The 18,069-nt window shown below is 39.0% G+C and overlaps 2 protein-coding genes across 2 annotated transcripts; one reads left to right on the top strand and one right to left on the bottom strand.

Annotated features, from left to right (window-relative positions):
• Nucleotides 1–4,908: 4,908 nt before the first annotated feature.
• LOC133992707 (immunoglobulin superfamily member 3-like) lies at nucleotides 4,909–10,740 on the bottom strand. Its single transcript, XM_062431410.1, has 8 exons — nucleotides 10,618–10,740; nucleotides 9,752–10,126; nucleotides 9,239–9,655; nucleotides 8,648–9,052; nucleotides 8,087–8,461; nucleotides 6,699–7,070; nucleotides 6,194–6,577; nucleotides 4,909–5,267 (listed from the first exon to the last, which is right to left on the bottom strand). Exons 1-8 carry the CDS (start codon nucleotides 10,685–10,687, stop codon nucleotides 5,074–5,076), a joined length of 2,592 nt encoding a protein of 863 aa, XP_062287394.1. The 5' UTR covers nucleotides 10,688–10,740; the 3' UTR covers nucleotides 4,909–5,073.
• Nucleotides 10,741–12,563: 1,823 nt separating this feature from the next.
• klhl6 (kelch-like family member 6) lies at nucleotides 12,564–18,069 on the top strand. Its single transcript, XM_062431838.1, has 7 exons — nucleotides 12,564–12,920; nucleotides 13,000–13,165; nucleotides 14,709–15,158; nucleotides 15,375–15,612; nucleotides 16,111–16,313; nucleotides 17,155–17,368; nucleotides 17,596–18,069. Exons 1-7 carry the CDS (start codon nucleotides 12,664–12,666, stop codon nucleotides 17,892–17,894), a joined length of 1,827 nt encoding a protein of 608 aa, XP_062287822.1. The 5' UTR covers nucleotides 12,564–12,663; the 3' UTR covers nucleotides 17,895–18,069.

Consider the following 18,069-nt stretch of genomic DNA (forward strand, 5'->3'; position numbering starts at 1 on the left):
TGAACACAAGTGAACAACCAGTAAAACATCGATTTCATCCAATTACATTTTCCTCAGTCAATTTTAGCTTTTTCATTTTCGTTTTTTGTTTTTCATGTTAGTGTTTCCAATAAATTAATTAATTCAGCAACATTGTTAGGCAATCAACTGCAAAAAAATCCACTGCAGTTGTATATTTGAACATGACATTCATTTTTTAAAACAATACCACAAATGTAAATTATTCCACAAATATCCAAATCGCCTTTGGAAATTAAGTAAGTATACGACATTATGCTATTGCAACAAAATTATAGGCCTAAAGTATTTTAAACCACAATTCCAAATGTAAAATCATTTGTAAAACATTTTATGAAATGACAGTAACAAAGTTGCAATCTAGCAGGTGCTAACAAAGCTGATGAAGTATTAACTTGCAATTGTCCCCAGTCTTCTGTTCTTGAGTCTTTTGCATTGACTTTTAGACCATCAAGTCCAAGAAACACTTCAAAAGTACATTTATGTTCCTTGGGATAGCTCAGATTCAGTGCATATGCTATACCTATCAGCAAAGTACTGCAGCTTGTCCCTCTGGGATTGTGTTTCCCTTGATCACAGTGTTGCTGTCTTGTGGTCAGACCCTGTGGGGACCAATCACTGATGAAGGCAGTTTTCTTCACTTGCCTGTCAATGCCTGCCCAGAACTCTGTGTAAAACAATTTAAAAGATAGATTAGCATGTTTAGGATAATCAATTGGATTGTTTAGATTAAAAATATTTTACACATCTTGACATCTTAAGAAAAAATATAATGCCACCTTTAAGACCAGGAAACTTTAAGTAGTATCACAATATCACAGTAACCAAAATCCTATATGATCCTAAACATCTCTTACTGTAGGTTTTAAAGCCATACAAGCAACACTGGAGGAATGGGCAAGAGATTGAGGGGAAAAAATGCACTGCACCTACGCATCTCTCAGAGCTACCCACACACACAAATAAAACTCTATTATTCTAATCAACTGTTAGCAGGTGTAGCCTAACTTCTGTACATGATTCCACTATTGGTCATTGCGTCAGACATTGCAAGACATTACTTCAGCAGAATTTGTTTGTAAAATGAAATGATACTCACCTTGAAAGTGTCCTTTGTACCCCTGTGTGATATCTGTTCAGCCTGCAGGACATATTAGGTAGGTGGGGGTATCTGAAATGCTGCACTCAAGGTGGGGAGAAATGAAGTCATTGAGCCAATTTCATTAAGTTACTACTTGAATTTTGTTTTAAATCAATGAATGCAAGTTGTAGTTACACACAATATATGGTTGATGTACTTAATTACCAACATCAATACAACTCATTAAAATAATGTTTGCAAAATGGTGGTCCCCAGAGATTAACATCAGAAGGTCCTCTTCAAATATGCTTACAATGTAAGTGATAAGGGACAAAATCCAGTCCCTGAAAAAAAAAGTGGATGACTGCCAGAGTTCCCTCTTTGTGTCTCGATGGATGTAAGAAAAAGAGAGAATTTGGCACTAAAATGTAACTTTGAAAGATAGTAACTTGATTTTGTTAATTATTAGGTACATAAACCAAAGTGTTAGACGTGTTTGTGTAGGTGGCACTAGATCACCAAAACTATTAGCATTCTTCCTCTGGGCCACATGGATATCTGTGACAAATTTGGTTTTGGTTTTGATTTTGACTTGATTTGCTAGTGTGAGGCATTTTACAAAAAAAATTTCAACTGAAACTGTCAACTGCATACAGGTGCTAGAGAAAACCAAAACCAAAACGTGTGCAACATGAATGGTGACACTGTGACAATTAGGTGTGTCATTAAGCCAGAAAGACAGCATTCACAAACTATTATAAATGTTGCTCATTGCACGTGACTGACATGTCTACAGTTTTGCATATTGAACTTAATGTTGTTTTTGGATGGGTAACATTCTTTCACTTTCACTGCCCATAAGGTAGGTAGCCTTTGCTTTAATCCCGATAATACACTGCTGTGATATTACTGATTTACAGTGTGGTGTACTGTTCATAGTGTTGTTTCACTCATGTTTCTGTCTGTGGTAGCTGTAGTTCAAAATATTATGGAACAGTGGCCACACAGCTTTCATAAATTCAGTGCATTTGTGGCACATGAAGGACAGAGCATCGAGCTAATGCCAAATCAAATCTGGAATGAGATTATAGCAATGGAGATAACCGGCTCAGGGCATCCAGCTACATGCTGGGAAACTGGGAACCAACATGTCACCTATTTTGGATATTTGGAGAGAGAAGTATTAGAGATGCAGAGTTAGAAATCCCATTTTGCACTTCATGCACTGCATGCAATAGCACCAATGTCACAACAAGAACTGATGATGTAGTGGCAGATCGTGACAACAACAACCATAAAGGTCAACAGATGTACCATTGTGGACATTTCGCAACAAGCCTGTGTAGGGAGTTTTTGCCATGACCACAGCCTTAAAAGGATGTTTTGAAGACAGCATTACTGGAACAGTCTCAGTTTACAGGAAACCAGATCTTAGCTGGACGCACACACCATAATGCCAAAGAACGCCTACGTGCCAAACCAGTAGTATAAATTGCTTAGGGGACGAGAGAAGCGCCAGCTGTTTTCGATAGTCTTCGTTGTTGTATGCTGTGTTCACCGCATCTCCAATAAAGATCCCAGTCGGCTGTTTAACTACTTCTGTTCTCGGTCTCTTACTTTAAAGTTAGTAAAGTTAAGTTATCAAGGAATTATCTTACAATGATATGACTGTTAATGCTCAGACTTTATTACGAGTTCTAGCATGGCTGCTGTTGTAAACACTAGTTTGTTCCTCTTCCACGTAGTCTCTCCTGCATAGGCACAAGCATTGATTCACCTCCCAAATTCGATGTTTCTTTGTTTGCTCTGACAGGCATTGCCATGGAAACACAAGGGAGTGGAATTACAGTAAAGTTAAGAGGGAGGCTGTAAGCAGTCCACCAGACTGTGAAGAGCTGGTATAATTCAAGACCAAAGACAGTGCTGCATCATGTCTCTGGGGCTGACAAGACTACATCCTGCCTTAGAGTTTCTCAGTGTACTTTTAGTCTTTCACATCTTTTTTAAAGCCACTGCTGGTTTTACCTTAAGTTGTACATAACTGGTATACACTCATCAGACAAGAGCCTTTCTCTGTATGGGAGTAATCTGGTGCCGAGGCCTGTTTCTTCAGAAGTGAGAGAGAGAAATGGATTCTATTCTAGTCTCTTACACAGATGGGGTGTTAAACATTGATAGGGCTGATGCAAGGAGCAAGGGAGAGAAGGAGAGTGAGATATACTCTGTTCTTCCTTAGTTTTGATTTGATTACTCTCTAGTATCCACATTTATTGAGTTGGAACAACTGTTAAAATACAGGAACGACATTATGAGAGAGATTCAAAACTTCACATGCATTCACATGCAAACATACACAAGTACAATGCAGCCAGTAGCTATGTATTTGGACAGTGACACACTGTTGTTATTTGGCACATTTGATTTTAAGGTTAAAGTGTTGACTTCTTTACTTATTTTACTACTTTATCTTTACTTTGAATGTGAACACTTTAACTTAAAAAATACAAATAAAAATGCTTACCTGGAGGAGGGGTGTGGAAGCCAATGCCCGTTTTTAATGTAATAAGCTAATAACGTAATAACTTACCAATAACGTAATACAAGTCCTGAACCATAATTAGTAAGTATGTTATTGGCCTGCTAAAAAAAAATCTGTTGCAAATGTAATAACTGGAGCCAATAACATAATAATATACTAATATCACTTTACTTACGTTTCATTTATTGGATATAATGGTTGAAAATGCATACACACTCTTTCTCTCTCTCTCCATCTGTCTGTCTCTGTCTCTCAAGTGCTATATTAGCATGACTGTTTAAATACATTGTTGCCGATGCTATGAGAGATAGAGAGACAGATACGAAGCAGAGGCAAATCCTGACCAAGTACAGGCTCAGTGACCACAACCTAGCCGTGGAAACAGGCAAACACAGGAAAACCTGGCTGCCCAGAGAACAAAGAATATGTGTTCACTTTCAGACAGAGAAAGTTGAGACAGAGGAGCACTTTCTTCAGCAACACTGTATTTAAACAGTCATGCTAATAAAGCACCTGATTTGAATTGAAAAAATTGAATTGAATTGAGAGGAACAGACAGAGAGAGAGAGAGAGACAGAGAGAGAGAGAGACAGACAGATAGAGAGAGATACAGAGAGACAGACAGACAGAGAGAGTGTGTGTACATTTTCACTGCATTTTCACAGTTAAATAAACACTTAAATAAAGTGATATTAGTACATTATTACGTTATCAGCTCTAGTTATTACATTTGCAAATGGAGCTTTTTTTTACCAGGCCAATAACGTAATAACTTATTACTCTAAATCTACTTGCCTTCCTTCTGTGCAAAAGTTTAAAAGATTACTTCACACATACACACACACACACACACAAGCACGCACACGCACACACAACCTCTATGAGGATGTTCTGTCTGCACAAATGCCAGTGACACACATCTCAGCAGATTTGCAGACCACAGTCTCGCAAAAACACAGAGAGCACTTCCTGGATGAATCATCGGCGGGCTACTTTTTTTCTCAGAATGTTTCAGATCTTACCACATTGTCCCTTACTGCTCTCCTTCTCATGCAATGTTCTGACTTATTCTGATCATAATGCTGCATTAAAAACCCGTCTGTCAATTAAAGTAGGCTGGTTTGGTAGTGTAAAAAGCTGCTGCCTATCTTGACTATCCATGGCAGAGAGTAAGAACTGGGTGATTATGCAAAGAAACTTTCGTTGTAAAATGAAATGGCTGTTTAATTTTAAAGGTTTAATACATTTTAATAATTCAGACAGGCAAAATTATTTCCAGCTGTACAAAGACTAAAACAGATTTGTATCAACAAGAATTCTTGGACACTTCTAAAATGATTAAAAAAAGCAAACAAAAAAACAAGTGCAACTATCTAAATTATAAAACATTATTGCACGTAACAGATTGCATATAAAACAGCATTATCTATTGTGTTCAGTTCTCTGCACTGGGTTTATTGTTAAGAGGTTGCTCCACCCACAGAGACTCGCCTGACTTCCTTCCTGACGCCTTGGTACGGATTATCTTCAGCACCAATAGGGACATGACAATCAGTGAGCAGATGACAGTACCAATGAAAGCACCTATCCAGGTACCTGAGTTGCATCCAGTGTTAGAGGCAGCTTCCCCTGCAAAGTAGACAAAGAAACATATGATCTTACATGATTTCATCTTCATTTGCAATGGACTTTCTTTCTCTGTAAAAAAAGTTCCAGGAAAAAAAGACACATTTTTATTTGATTCGATTTTAGTTCATCCAGGCAAACCAATTGGGGAAATGACACAAAAGAAAGATAAGGAGTATTTGCAAAGGGCATAAACCGAAAACACAAATATATTGGTAATACTTAAAGAGGTAGTAAAGCTAACCAAGTAGGACAGGTGCAGCAAAAGTAGAGAGAGCAAAAGGCATAAACCAGAAAAACCCCACTCGGGCAAAACATGTGACTACACCATTAGAGAAGTGGTTCTTTTACTGTAGAACAACCTAGAAAAATGTGTTTGGTTATATGAATGTAATGGCTTTTGCAAGTGTGGAATAGCTTACATTTTTTATTAATAAGCATATTCCACCATTATGTCTGTACAGTAAATTTTAAGTTAACACTGTGGTGTCAGTTTATTTTACCACCAAGTTTGGAAATGGGGAAAATAATCTTAGCTATGCTGGCCCTGTTCAGCCATAACGAAATCCATCTATCATCACCTCTAAAGCTGAGGACATAACCCACCTTACAACAGAAAATGATTGTGTTCACACTTCTGTTTTCATATGGATTAATGTTAAAGTAAGCTAGCTTCATATTGCTGTACAGACAAAGGAGTAGTGTCAATCTTCTCATCTAACTGTAGGTAAAAAAAGCATGACACCACTCGTATCTACATGAAGGTCATTGTCTGAAAAAGATTTTTCAGAGAGGAGAACTCCCAGTTAATCAAAAACTTTGTCAAATTATTGACAAAATTGTTTGCACTGAATGTGGATGATAAGGTGTGTTATGTTTGAATGAAATTTGAAGATTTCAGTAAGATAATTAATGATAAACAAACTTACCAGGCTCAATCAGTGTTAGCTCGGTAGTTGTGGAGACTAATGAGAGTTGATACCATTCACCATGAGGATCTTGTAGCCACTCTACCACCTCACATACATACGAGCCATTGTCTGAGATCCGAGATTGCCGAATAGTCAACTCAAAACTAGGCCCCTCAGTGCACCTCATGCTGATTCGCTGTCTCTCGACCTGTGGCCCAAATGTTACTAAAGAATCCCGATCTGAGCTTAAAATGGTCATATTCTCTCCCTTTTGCTGGAGTACCCAGGTGACAGCATAGCGAGAGGATTTAGAGGAAGCTGAAGTAACAGAGCATTTTATTTCTATGTCAGTGTTGATATCTCTTGTCAAACCAGGGGTGGAGGTCAGATCGAGTTTGCTCTCTGTGGGAGGGAAACAAAGTTAAGACATAGAGTACATGGTGAGAAACAAAACATACAATATGAATTTCATCCAAAACAGTTTGAGCAATATAACATTGAGCCTTACAAATATCAGCAGTACCTGGGTTTTGCACCATCACAGCTAGCTGGTTGGATGCAGGCAGCTTCTTGTACACTTTTTCCATGACAACAGACACACTACACTGGTAGCGTCCTGCCTCCCTGTGGCTTGCCCCATTGATAATCAGATAGTAAATTACCGCATTTGGTTGGCTTTCTACTTTCAGCTGGTAGCGATGCTGGTCTCCAGACCAGCTGATGGTACCACCAGAGTGCACAGTCAGGATGTTATCTAGGGTTGAGGCATCACGCTGCAAGCTCCAAGTCAGTACTGTTGGCAGGGGCGGCCCTCTGACGCGGCACATCAACTCCACATTATCTCCTACAGTCACCATGCTGTTGCGACTTATCAGGTTCACTCTCACAAGCGAATCTATGACACAATGCCAAAAAAGTCAACAGTGACGACAAAGAAAGGAGAAGATGGGGTTCCGTCAATCATCATGTGGTGAGTGTTCAAAATAAGAACAAGATATGAGTAAATAACATTTCCAAAGTGCTGTCTGTCTCTCTCAGTTCCACTTGCGCTCATGGTCTCGCACATCATTTGTCAATATCATTTCCTTCTCAAAAACAAGAAAAAGTTCATATGCCCATAATTATCAAGATATATTGAAATTTAGCATACAATCACTACATATCAAATTTTTCTATGTCCACAAATTTGTATTCACACAACACTAAGTTGTATGCAAATGTATCCAGTGAGGCGCTCCAAAGATGATAAGTTTGTCTCATTTCAACACATGCACCGTTACAAACCTTCAAATCTAAAGCCATGGTAAAGAACCCTGCAGTATTTATTAAACCCAGCAGGACAGAACATAAAAAATTCTGATTTGGGTTATTCTTTACGAGCTTTACTCATCGTAGGGCTGAAAGTTTAAACTTTGTGCTGAGGGTGATGCCAGGAAGGATCATTAAAAATCAAAAACAATTTTTCTCTTGGAAACAAAATGCTGAATATTTTCTTGGGTGAGGTGAGCACATGCAGTGTTAAAAATACAAAGAGCTAAATACTTATTCTACTTATTATACCTATTTCTTGCATGCAAATGGAAAGTTTTGAGCTTTTGGCGCTAAAGAGAAGATTAGGGTATCATCAAAACATTAGGAATGATCTTCAGGGAATCATGAATTTCAATGGTAATCTGACCAGCAGATGTAAATTGTACTCTGGACTGGATGGATGTACAAATGGGCAGACTGATTAGCATCCTGTTTCTTAGCAATGCAACAAGTTTAGCAAAAAAAGACAAATATAACCATCTATTTGATGAGAAAGGTCCTGTGGGTCAACATAATCAATATCTTCATGTGCCTTCAATAATTTGTCAGATCTGCAAGAATTTGTCTACACGAACAGAGAAGTAACATACTGTATCTTACCTGCAGGAACCACTTTCACATTTGCAACCTGAAATCGGCTGTTTGTCTTACTATTGACTTTCCATTCAGACACAGCACACTTGTAGATACCCAAATCAGCGAGTGTGACCTCATCAAGTTCAAGGATGAAAGTGTCTGATGCTGGACGCATTGCCTTGACTTTGTGATTCTTGAACTCTTCCGCTTTCTCCATAACACCCTCCCGACTCAGACCGATGACATTGGTGAAGGTGGCTGTTGATGTGGATGTTAATTTGCGCTGCCAGGTGACGGACAGCTGACCGTTGACCCCGTGCACTGTACAACTGAGCTTCAGCCTGTCACCTTCATTAACACTCACATTGCTGTTTGTCATTTCAACTGAGAGCCCACTTTCTGTGATGAGACAAGACACAGGGTGAGTCTTATGTACAACAGACAGAGGGCACAAGTATGTTGGAGAAGATTATACAGTAACTTCATTAATAGTAATACAATTACTAATAACCTTATGCTTTTAAAAATCAATATTATGAATGAAACCCAGAAAATAAACCCTTAATAAATGACTTGCTGACTAACCTGTGGCTGAGATGCTGACCAGCAGGGAGTTTGAGTCCTGGGCTGCACCCTGTGTAAAGGCACCATCCTGGCCTCTTTCCTGAAGCCATGCCCTACACATATAGTGTCCCTGGTCCTCAGTTCGGACAGGCTTCAATATGAGATTGTAATCTCTGTTCCCGGTGCGAGTAGCCCTGAGCTCTCCTTCCTTTCCGCGACTGCTGTACTCAGACCCCAAAGACAGAATGCCTGTAGGGCCGATCTTTGCCAGTTCAACACTTCCCTTGAGCAAAGCTACAGAGAAAAACCTCTCTTCCAGGTTCTGTGTGTCTACGGTGCAGGATAGCGACAGCTCATGCCCCTCCTGCAGAGTTGTCTGCTGTGCTGAAATTTTCACCACCAGTGACGACTTGTCTGCCACCACCTCTACTCAAGGCAAAAAATAAACACAGTGAGACAATCACACAAACCACACATTTTGTCTAGAAGGCATAACCACTGTGCACAGGAAGAGCAAAAATAAATGAAGGTGTTAACTCAAGGTTGTTATCATGTTAGCGCTATTTAACAGATAAAATCAAGGTCATGATCAGTGATGATGCTTCTTCTAACCTTTGGCTTTGACATGCAAGGTAGTTTCCCCTGCATCCTTCCGTGCGATAGAGTACCAGGAGCGGTCCGGATCTTGGATCCACTCATCAGCCTGGCAGTAGATCCTGCCTTGATCTGACAGCTCCACCTGAGCCATCTTCAGCTTGTATGTGGCCTCTCCAACTTTATCTAACATTATGAGTCCAGCCTGGTAACGCCCCTCAAACCCCTGGCCCGGACTCAGTGTGAGATCTCTGTCAAGAGAAATAATAGGCTGCGCGCTGTCCTCATTGCCTTTAAGGAGATACCAGGTGAGAGACAGATGGGTGTGCTGGATGGTGTTGCTGGAGACTTGGCATGTTAAAGTGAGAGCATCACCCTCATCGTAGTTCAGTGAGGTGGAGCCGGATGATGAAACACTTAGGGAGTTGTCAATCACTATGGTACAACATCACAAACAGAGAAAAAGACATAGTTTTACAATACACGATATTTTAAAATATATCTTAAAATAGATTGATGAATGGGTCTTACCTTTGACGGTGGTCTTAACACTGTAGGTTCCACCATAAGTAGCTTCGTGGTTAACTGCAGTACATTCATAATCCCCTTCATCATTTTTCTGTAGGTTTTGTATCTCAAAAACAACAGAGTTTGGCGACATACGTTTCACAGTAATATCCTTGCTTCTCACACGACTTTGATATATGGCATAACCGAAGTCCGGATCTTTTGTGCTGATGATGTTGATTTGTAAATTTGGATTTGCAGGCTTGAAAATTCGGAATTCAAAATTTTTGTCAATGCTCTCATTGGCGAAACCACTAACATTGCAAGAGATGAAGAGAGGGGAGCCTACCACACGATACAAAGGACCAGCCTGAACTTCAGTATGCACTCTGGCTTCCCCTAAGAGGAGCAAAGATGAGACACAGATATTGTTAGAAGTTTGTTTCCATCATGTTACAAAGTTGCCATACTGCAGGTTCTAACCACTGTCACATTATTCAGTATATGGTACATCTTAACTCTATAGCATTGAAGTTGTACTGCAGATTGCATGAAATATTAACTATTCACAGTATGTGTGAAGTACTGTATGTATTGTGTAAGTAACCATGAGGACAAATACCTGCAACTAGTGGAAATGGTCTGTTACAGTGCATTCATTTTCAATCAAAAATTGTTGCTTTTGTTTCAGCTTAATGAAAAGTATTATTTGTCTAAATCAATTAAATTATACCTAAAATACAGTAGCAATAGTAAAACTTAAATTATGAATCATTTAAACCAAATGATTCATGGTTGTACTTGTTTGCTCATAGTTATAACATATTTTCTCACAACATGACCTCTCAACAACTCAATCAAACTTAACTACCTTAGTTCATAGGACTTACCAAAGTGCCAGAGTACACTAAGACAGAAGAACAGGTGAGCCCCCCAAAAGGATTGTAGGATACACCTCATCCTGAGACTGCTGTACTCGAAGGAACACAATGTTCACACCTTACCAGACTGACTGTTTGTATGAAGATGTCTGTGGTATTACAGCGGCTCATGCTTCCTGTAGGTACACAAAGAGGAAGTCTGAAATATTTCCTGCATAGAATATTCACAGGCAGTCAAAGCCTACTTCATGCGCTGCACAAGCTAATGTGACATCCACTTACTTAAATGCGCAAGTGCACGTGATACTGCATGATCGAAAGTCACATATATACCAGACCAGTTCCGACCTAAATCAACGGCTGATGATGGATACATTCATGGTTAAAGTCCATTCACATCATAGGTTAACAAAATAAACAAAAAAACTAAACTTAAAAAAGAAAAAAAGGCACTCACTCTACTTCAGTTGCACCTGAAAATCTGTAAAGAAAACGTGATGCTCTATGTTCCTGTCTCTGCTGCCTTCAGGTGATACTCCATCGGCATCCTCCTATGTCTGTGAGTGTTATGCTCCTGTAGCGAACTAAATGTATTTATTTTATTGTTTCCGCAGACTAGATATAAATAAATATTGCATCCGTTTTTTTCACGAATGCGATCATTCATTGACTTGATCGATACTTCCAATACGCCGATCATGCAGAACGATTATTGGACACAAGGGTTCTGTGGTTCAATTGCATTCGTAGGAAGCAGCTTGGGTCCAAGTCTGAACTGTTTCGCAGCTGATTAAACATTGAAACATGAACATTTTTGTGACTCGTTTTGATCAGATTTGAAATTAACCTGAGGGTGAATGAGGCAATAGTGCCACTTAGTGGATAAGATGATAATATAGCCTGCAGCTATTGATAGGATGCACCACTGTATTGTAGCACAGACGTGGGATCAAATACTGTACCATTTTCCTTCTTTTTCATCCGACTTTATTCTTTATCTCTATTTTTAGAAATATCTTTTTGCATATCACAATCACACAGTCACACATATGTGTTCACACGTGTGTACACATATCTGGAAGCAGCCCAGTACAAGTCTGATTTGCCTATTGAGCAGCTCCACAAGTAATATAAACAATGTAATATAGTGTTAGATATGTTACTATTACTTCAATGGTAATAAAATAATAAAATAAAATATAATAATATAACAAATAATGATATATAATGGACAAGGAGCAGGTGTGTTGTAGACACAATTTTAAAAATCTGCCACATAAATAATTGTTTTTAAACTTTATTATTTGCTTATGTAGTATAATTTCTTCAGGGTTCAGAAAACATTATGGAAGGGGAATCACTTTGGTTTGACTATACATATACATGTGCCAAGTAGACACTGTGTCACTTTAAAGTAAAAAAAAAAGACAAAATAATTGAACACCACTGCATTAGAGTTTAAAAGGCATCTCATTGGTGGTCATGGGTAAGCACTACTCTTGGCGAAACAAACCGACAACCTGGTGGTCACAATCCAGTTTTCATATTTATGATAAATTCTATCCCACTTATGTGCCAGAATTAAAGTATAGAGTTATGTAAGAAAATAAAACAGAAAAAGAGTTTGCGTTGAAAGCAATTGGCAGAAAAACAGGAACATATTACTATTTTAAAAACTGTTTGACATCAGACACTTCAATGGTGCTTCTCTCCCAAGCAAGATTAGACACTGAGTTTCGTCATTGTTTTGTCTGGTGGATGAAACATGTCATCTTGAAAAAAGAGGAGAATTGGGTAACTTAGGGGAAATTTACTCAGCACAAGAAGAGGAAGTGTCTAGAAACAAGCATTGCTAAACGCGCATGTTCTGCACAGAACAGGAATAGGAAGTATGAAGAAGACAGGAAAAAACAAATCCACATTTCAGAGCGACAGAGCTGTTGAAGGCATAAACCACAAGGGTTTATTTTGTTCCTATTTACCAGAGCAGGTGCACCTAAAGTAGCTGCGCGTTGCTCTTCGTTGAAGAGTTTCTGACAAGCTTCTGGTGTGAAGATGAGTGACTCACTCGAGAGGACTACAGACTGTCCCTTGCTTCTTCTTGGAGATGACTTCAGCCCGGACGAGGAGAGGGGGAATGTGATAGGCTCAAGTGAATTACGCTGGGAAGATGGAGGTCTACCTGTAGAGCTGCAGAAAGGGATGGAAACCTTACGAGTGAACAGAGAACTGACTGATGTGATACTTTGTGTTCAAGGACATGACTTCCCTTGTCACAGAGCCATACTCGCTGCAGCCAGTCAGTACTTCAGGTAAAAGCAATCAAGAATTTTCAGACTCCATTATGATGGGACAACTAGTTTTACTGAGTGAATGCCTTTCTGTGTGTAGGGCAATGTTTTGCAGTGGTCTGAAGGAGAGTCACGAGGAGCGTGTTGAAATGAAAGGGTTGGACAGTGTAACGATGCGCTCTCTCCTGGAATATACCTACACCAGCCAAGCGCTCTTCACTTTCTCAAATGTCCAGAGAATACTGGAGGCTGCCAGTCAATTCCAGGTAAAACAGTCCAGCTTTTAAATGACGAAAACTTTTAAGATACTAAATTAGATCACTTTGCACAATAATCATTTGAGACACATAAAGTCAGACTGGAGCACATTATTTGTAGCAATCACAAACTTTTAATATTAAAAATGGATTGCAAGTAAAGAGTTGTAATACCCTCAAAACAACTAAGTAAAAAATGAACTAGTAAAGAGAAACATAGTTCTTTCTTCTTGTTAGAACATTGGTTTAGTTGGTTTTGAAAATGCATTATCATCAATAAATTTGTAACATTTTCTCATTTGGTGTAAATGTTACTACCAGAAGGATCACCTGATTCTTCAGTGGTTAAATCACTATTTTAGCAAACAAAAATTAACTGGCTAGGGGTCGGGGGGTTTAAATGAACAGCAACAATTATGTATAGTGTGGCTGATATTTAATTCATTTGACTTATATTTTGCTGGTATAAACTAACACAGAAAAGACACATACTAGCACACATACAGTTTACATACACATGCATTTACACAGCCATGCGTACATGCCTAAACTTATGTTCACATTTAAACATGCAGACATTACATGTGCCCACCAAGCTGCATACAAATATATGATTTTTCATAAGACTAATTTAATATATCTTCAATGTTCTTATTATCCTGTGCTCCAACTAAACCCCCAGTTTGATCACATACTGATCAACCTCATTCTGAATGAGATTTTTTCAAATGATGCAACCTTGCCATAATCTATTCATGAAAAGAAGGTTCTGATGCTCAACACTGTGCCACAATTAGTGGATCACCTTATATTGTCTGGGATTGAAAACATTGCCTTTTGATGCCTTTTGATTAAGTGACGTAGAATTTACATGTAGCACACAGAAAAAATGACTGAAACCACCGTAGACTAACAGACTTAGAAACAAAAAGCATAAGAAATATAGAAAATGTATTTATTTACATTAAAAAATACAGTATATCACAGTGATATTTTTTTAATCAATGACATGGTACCACTATAGTGTGGAACTACATCTAAAATAATCAAATTGTTTCTGACCTCATGTCTTTAAATATTTGTTCCCCTCTTCATTGAGTCAAACAGTTTATAAGTAAAAAGATCATTCGCTCTGAGAGGGAAGTGAAAGTTGCCCACTTGTTTACACTCAGGATCAGTTTTTCCATACAGGCTTAAATTAACTACACAGCTGTGCTACATAACGCATGAGGCAGGTGTTTAAGTACTTCTATTTTTGTGAGAAGCAATCTGAGTTCAAGCATTCTGGTTGGTCTTTACTTTTTTGAGGTTAGAATTATAATCAGATTAAGCATGGGATGTGAGGGGTCTGTTCTGACCTCATTTTGGGCCTTCAAGAGAATTTCCATGTAGTCTTGTCAGTTTTTCTGTGTTGCATACTAAAAATGTATATATACTTTTTGTCAGTGTGGTCACAACACTAATAACAAGAAACTCTGTACATCTTCATCTGAGTTCATTTCAGCTAAAAAGAGATTAATGTGTAATACACATGCTTGCTTGTTTCTTGTAGTTCCTCCGTGTGGTGGATGCATGTGCTGGCTTTCTGAGCAAATCACTGCACCTAGAGAGTTGCATTGGAATACTGAATCTGGCTGAAAGCCATGCGCTGCTGGCTCTGAAGACCAGCGCTCAGGGCTACATCATATCTCACTTCTCCCAGGTAGTGCAGCAGGAGGACTTCTTGGAATTGCCAGCAGACTCGATGGAGACTATCCTGCAGAGGGACGATCTTGATGTGAAGTGTGAGGAGTGTGTTTTTGAGGCACTCATGCGCTGGATCAGAGCCCAGCAGGAGGAACGCTATCCTTTACTGGCCAGGTTGCTTTCCTATGTACGACTGCCATTATTGGAGCCAGCATACTTTGTAGAAAGAGTGGAGTCGGATGAACTGATTCGTCGCTGCACTGAAGTTTTTCCATTGCTGCAAGAGGCTCGCATCTATAACCTCTCCGGCAGAGAGGTCAGTATACAGGGGGGACCAAAAAATGTCTTCTTTTGTCTGATATAAACAGAGTTACAGAATACTGGTGAGCTAAACCTTATACCTTCAATATAGACTGTGTTAAAGGTCTAAATGTATATTACTTTGTTCACCAGTGGCAAAAGCTAAAACCACTCATTTTGTGATCAAATTATCTACTGTGTTTCTTGTGTATTTCATGTACCATGTCCATAGGTGGTCTCTGAACGAACCAAACCCCGTGTGCAGCACTTTCTATCTGAGGTGTTCCTGATTATTGGAGGCTGTACTAAAGATGAACGCTTCATTTCCACTGTCACTTGTTTGGACCCTCTCAGACGCAGCAGGCTGGAGGTCGCTAGGCTGCCAATCACAGAGATGGAGGATGAGTCCCGAAACAGAAAATGGGTGGAGTTTGCTTGCATTACTTTCCGTAATGAACTGTACATATCTGGTGAGAAATGCAATTTCACATTTTCATAGAATGGCTTAGTAATGGGAAAGTAATATGTAGGGGGCCTAGTGCCGATGAAAGTGTATGGTTGCTCATATAGTGATTGATGATGTTGATGTTTCTAAGATTTTTAAATACATCCTCTACTAAGTCCTTCTTCTTTTTTTTAAATGCTGAAATAAATGTTGCTTCTCTTATTCAAATGTAATGTTGTTTTGTTCAGTACATCCACTGAGCAAAACAACAGGGGGATGTGACATCATCTGCAGTTGTGGTTTTTACATGTTTCCCAACTCAGGAACTGACACCTCAGCCATGGTTTCTGTTACTGCTCAGCAACATGTAAACTGTGCAAGTTAAATCTGGGTCATGGGATTTTACATTTTCCACCAGACTGATAATTTAAAAAATATATATTTTGGCAGACATAATAAAGACATAATAAACTAGTCTTTAGTCTGTAGATGACTGTTCTCTGTAATGCTCCTGTTGTTTTAGGAGGTAAAGAGACACAACATGATGTTTGGAAATATAATGGTGCCCTGGACAAGTGGATTCAGATTGAGCCCCTGACAATTGGACGCTGGAGACACAAGATGGCAGTCCATGGGGGGAAAGTGTATGCACTGGGTGGATTTGATGGAGCTCAGAGACTTGCTAACGTAGAGGCTTATGATCCATTTCACAATCGTTGGACGCAGGTAAACATAATTATTTTTTTAAACGTAATATTGGTGCTTATGTGTAACTTAACAACATTCTTTTGTATAAATAGATGTAATTATGCTTAAATATTTTGACACTGACTATTCAGTTCCCCATAGCTTTGTGGAGACAATGTAAGCTACCTGAACGCTTTGTTTGCAATGGCACATTCCCATAAATGGCCATCCATTCTGTACTTGGTTGATAAGGTTGTTGCTAAGGTTTTTCCATACGTTGTTTGCAATGTTGTGCTCTTATTTCAGATCAGATTCTGTCTGGAGCATGTACGGATGCATTTCAGAAGATGACATTTCAAGTATAGAATAAGAAAAAATAGTGAAATCCTACTGCTATAGTTTGCTTCATGGTTTGTTGATGTTACCTTTGTTGATGAGTGGGCTCATCTGCAGGGGGACCTTAAAGAAACTAAAACAGTCTGTTTCAGGTAGAGGCTGGGTTAATTGAGAGGCAGCATTGTGAGTTAGTGTAAGATAAATTAGGCGTTTAAAAAAAATGTAAATCAAAGATATTCCAGATTAAATATATAGACCTGGACATTTGCATATGTCTGTTTTAAGGATATAATTTGATCTTCGAAATGTCATATAGCCCTCAACCAAAAGCTTAGGGGTGATGTCTTATTCAGACACTGGAATGGGCCCATAACATACTCATTACTTTTTGTTCTATTATTGTGCACATGAGCTGTTATTTCATGTACATCTCATGCTCCATAAAGCATACTGCTTTTAAACAATATACCTCAAATTCTTCTTCTACATTTATTTGACTGTACTTCACATAGCCTTACTGTCCATTTGGCTGTACTTATTGCAGGTGGCACCTCTTGCGGTTGGTGTGAGTTCCTTTGCTGCTGCAAGCTTTGACAGATGGATCTATGTAATTGGTGGTGGGCCGAATGGAAAGCTGGCAACCGATAAGGTTCAGTGCTGGGAACCTGGTACAGATTGCTGGGAACTGCGGGCGCCCATTCCCATTGAAACCAAATGCACTAATGCAGTCACCTTCAAGAACTGCATCTATATAGTTGGTGAGTTGGTGGCTTTAAATTTGGATAATGTGAGTGTGTTTTTGTGTTTGCCTTTGAAAATATGTAGAGAGTTTTATCCCAAATTGAGAGACAGACTTTAAAATAAACATTGCTCAAGTTATATATGTTGTGGTCGTCTGTGTCTGACATATTGAGTAAAGACTGGATGTGTATATTTTTTAATGAAACTTATTATAGTCACTGTTCAATTCTCTGTGTGCACTCAGGTGGTGCCATGCACGCCATGTACTGCTACTCCCCTCTATCAGACTCCTGGTCGCTTGTGACCCGTCTGGGGGAGAGGGCAAGCTGTGCCATTGCTGCCTGTAGCAACAAACTCTTCATCACTGGGGGCCGGGATAACAAGAACCAAGTCATCTCCACAGTGATGTGCTGGGATGTTGACAGAGGAGTGTTGACAGAGGAGTGTGTTTTACCTATGGGAGTGTCACACCATGGCAGCGTGACGCTCATGAAGTCCTACACACACATACACAGGATAGCACCTGCTTCAGAGTGCCAATGACACAGGCTCCAGTGAACAGGACATTATTGTTGAAGAGAATGGATGTGAAATAATACATGGAAAGAAAAATGTTTAAATGAATATTTTACCTACATTACTCACTTAATGTGAGTGGGCACTGTCATATATTAGTCAATAATTGGGTTAAGACTAATATAAATACATAAAATATTAT

Source organism: Scomber scombrus, chromosome 13 (genome assembly GCF_963691925.1).
Source record: "Scomber scombrus chromosome 13, fScoSco1.1, whole genome shotgun sequence".
In the NCBI taxonomy this organism is placed as follows: Eukaryota; Metazoa; Chordata; class Actinopteri; order Scombriformes; family Scombridae; genus Scomber; species Scomber scombrus.

Excerpts from the sequence above, each read along its gene's own strand:
- LOC133992707 (XM_062431410.1), bottom strand. The coding sequence starts at position 10,687 with ATGAGGTGTATCCTACAATCCTTTTGGGGGGCTCACCTGTTCTTCTGT. Across the intron at positions 9,656-9,751 it reads TGTTAAGACCACCGTCAAAG|TGATTGACAACTCCCTAAGT; the intron begins GTAAGACCCATT and ends GTTGTACCATAG. Across the intron at positions 8,462-8,647 it reads GGTCAGCATCTCAGCCACAG|AAAGTGGGCTCTCAGTTGAA; the intron begins GTTAGTCAGCAA and ends GTCTCATCACAG.
- klhl6 (XM_062431838.1), top strand. The coding sequence starts at position 12,664 with ATGAGTGACTCACTCGAGAGGACTACAGACTGTCCCTTGCTTCTTCTT. Across the intron at positions 15,159-15,374 it reads ATAACCTCTCCGGCAGAGAG|GTGGTCTCTGAACGAACCAA; the intron begins GTCAGTATACAG and ends CCATGTCCATAG. Across the intron at positions 15,613-16,110 it reads TAATGAACTGTACATATCTG|GAGGTAAAGAGACACAACAT; the intron begins GTGAGAAATGCA and ends CTGTTGTTTTAG.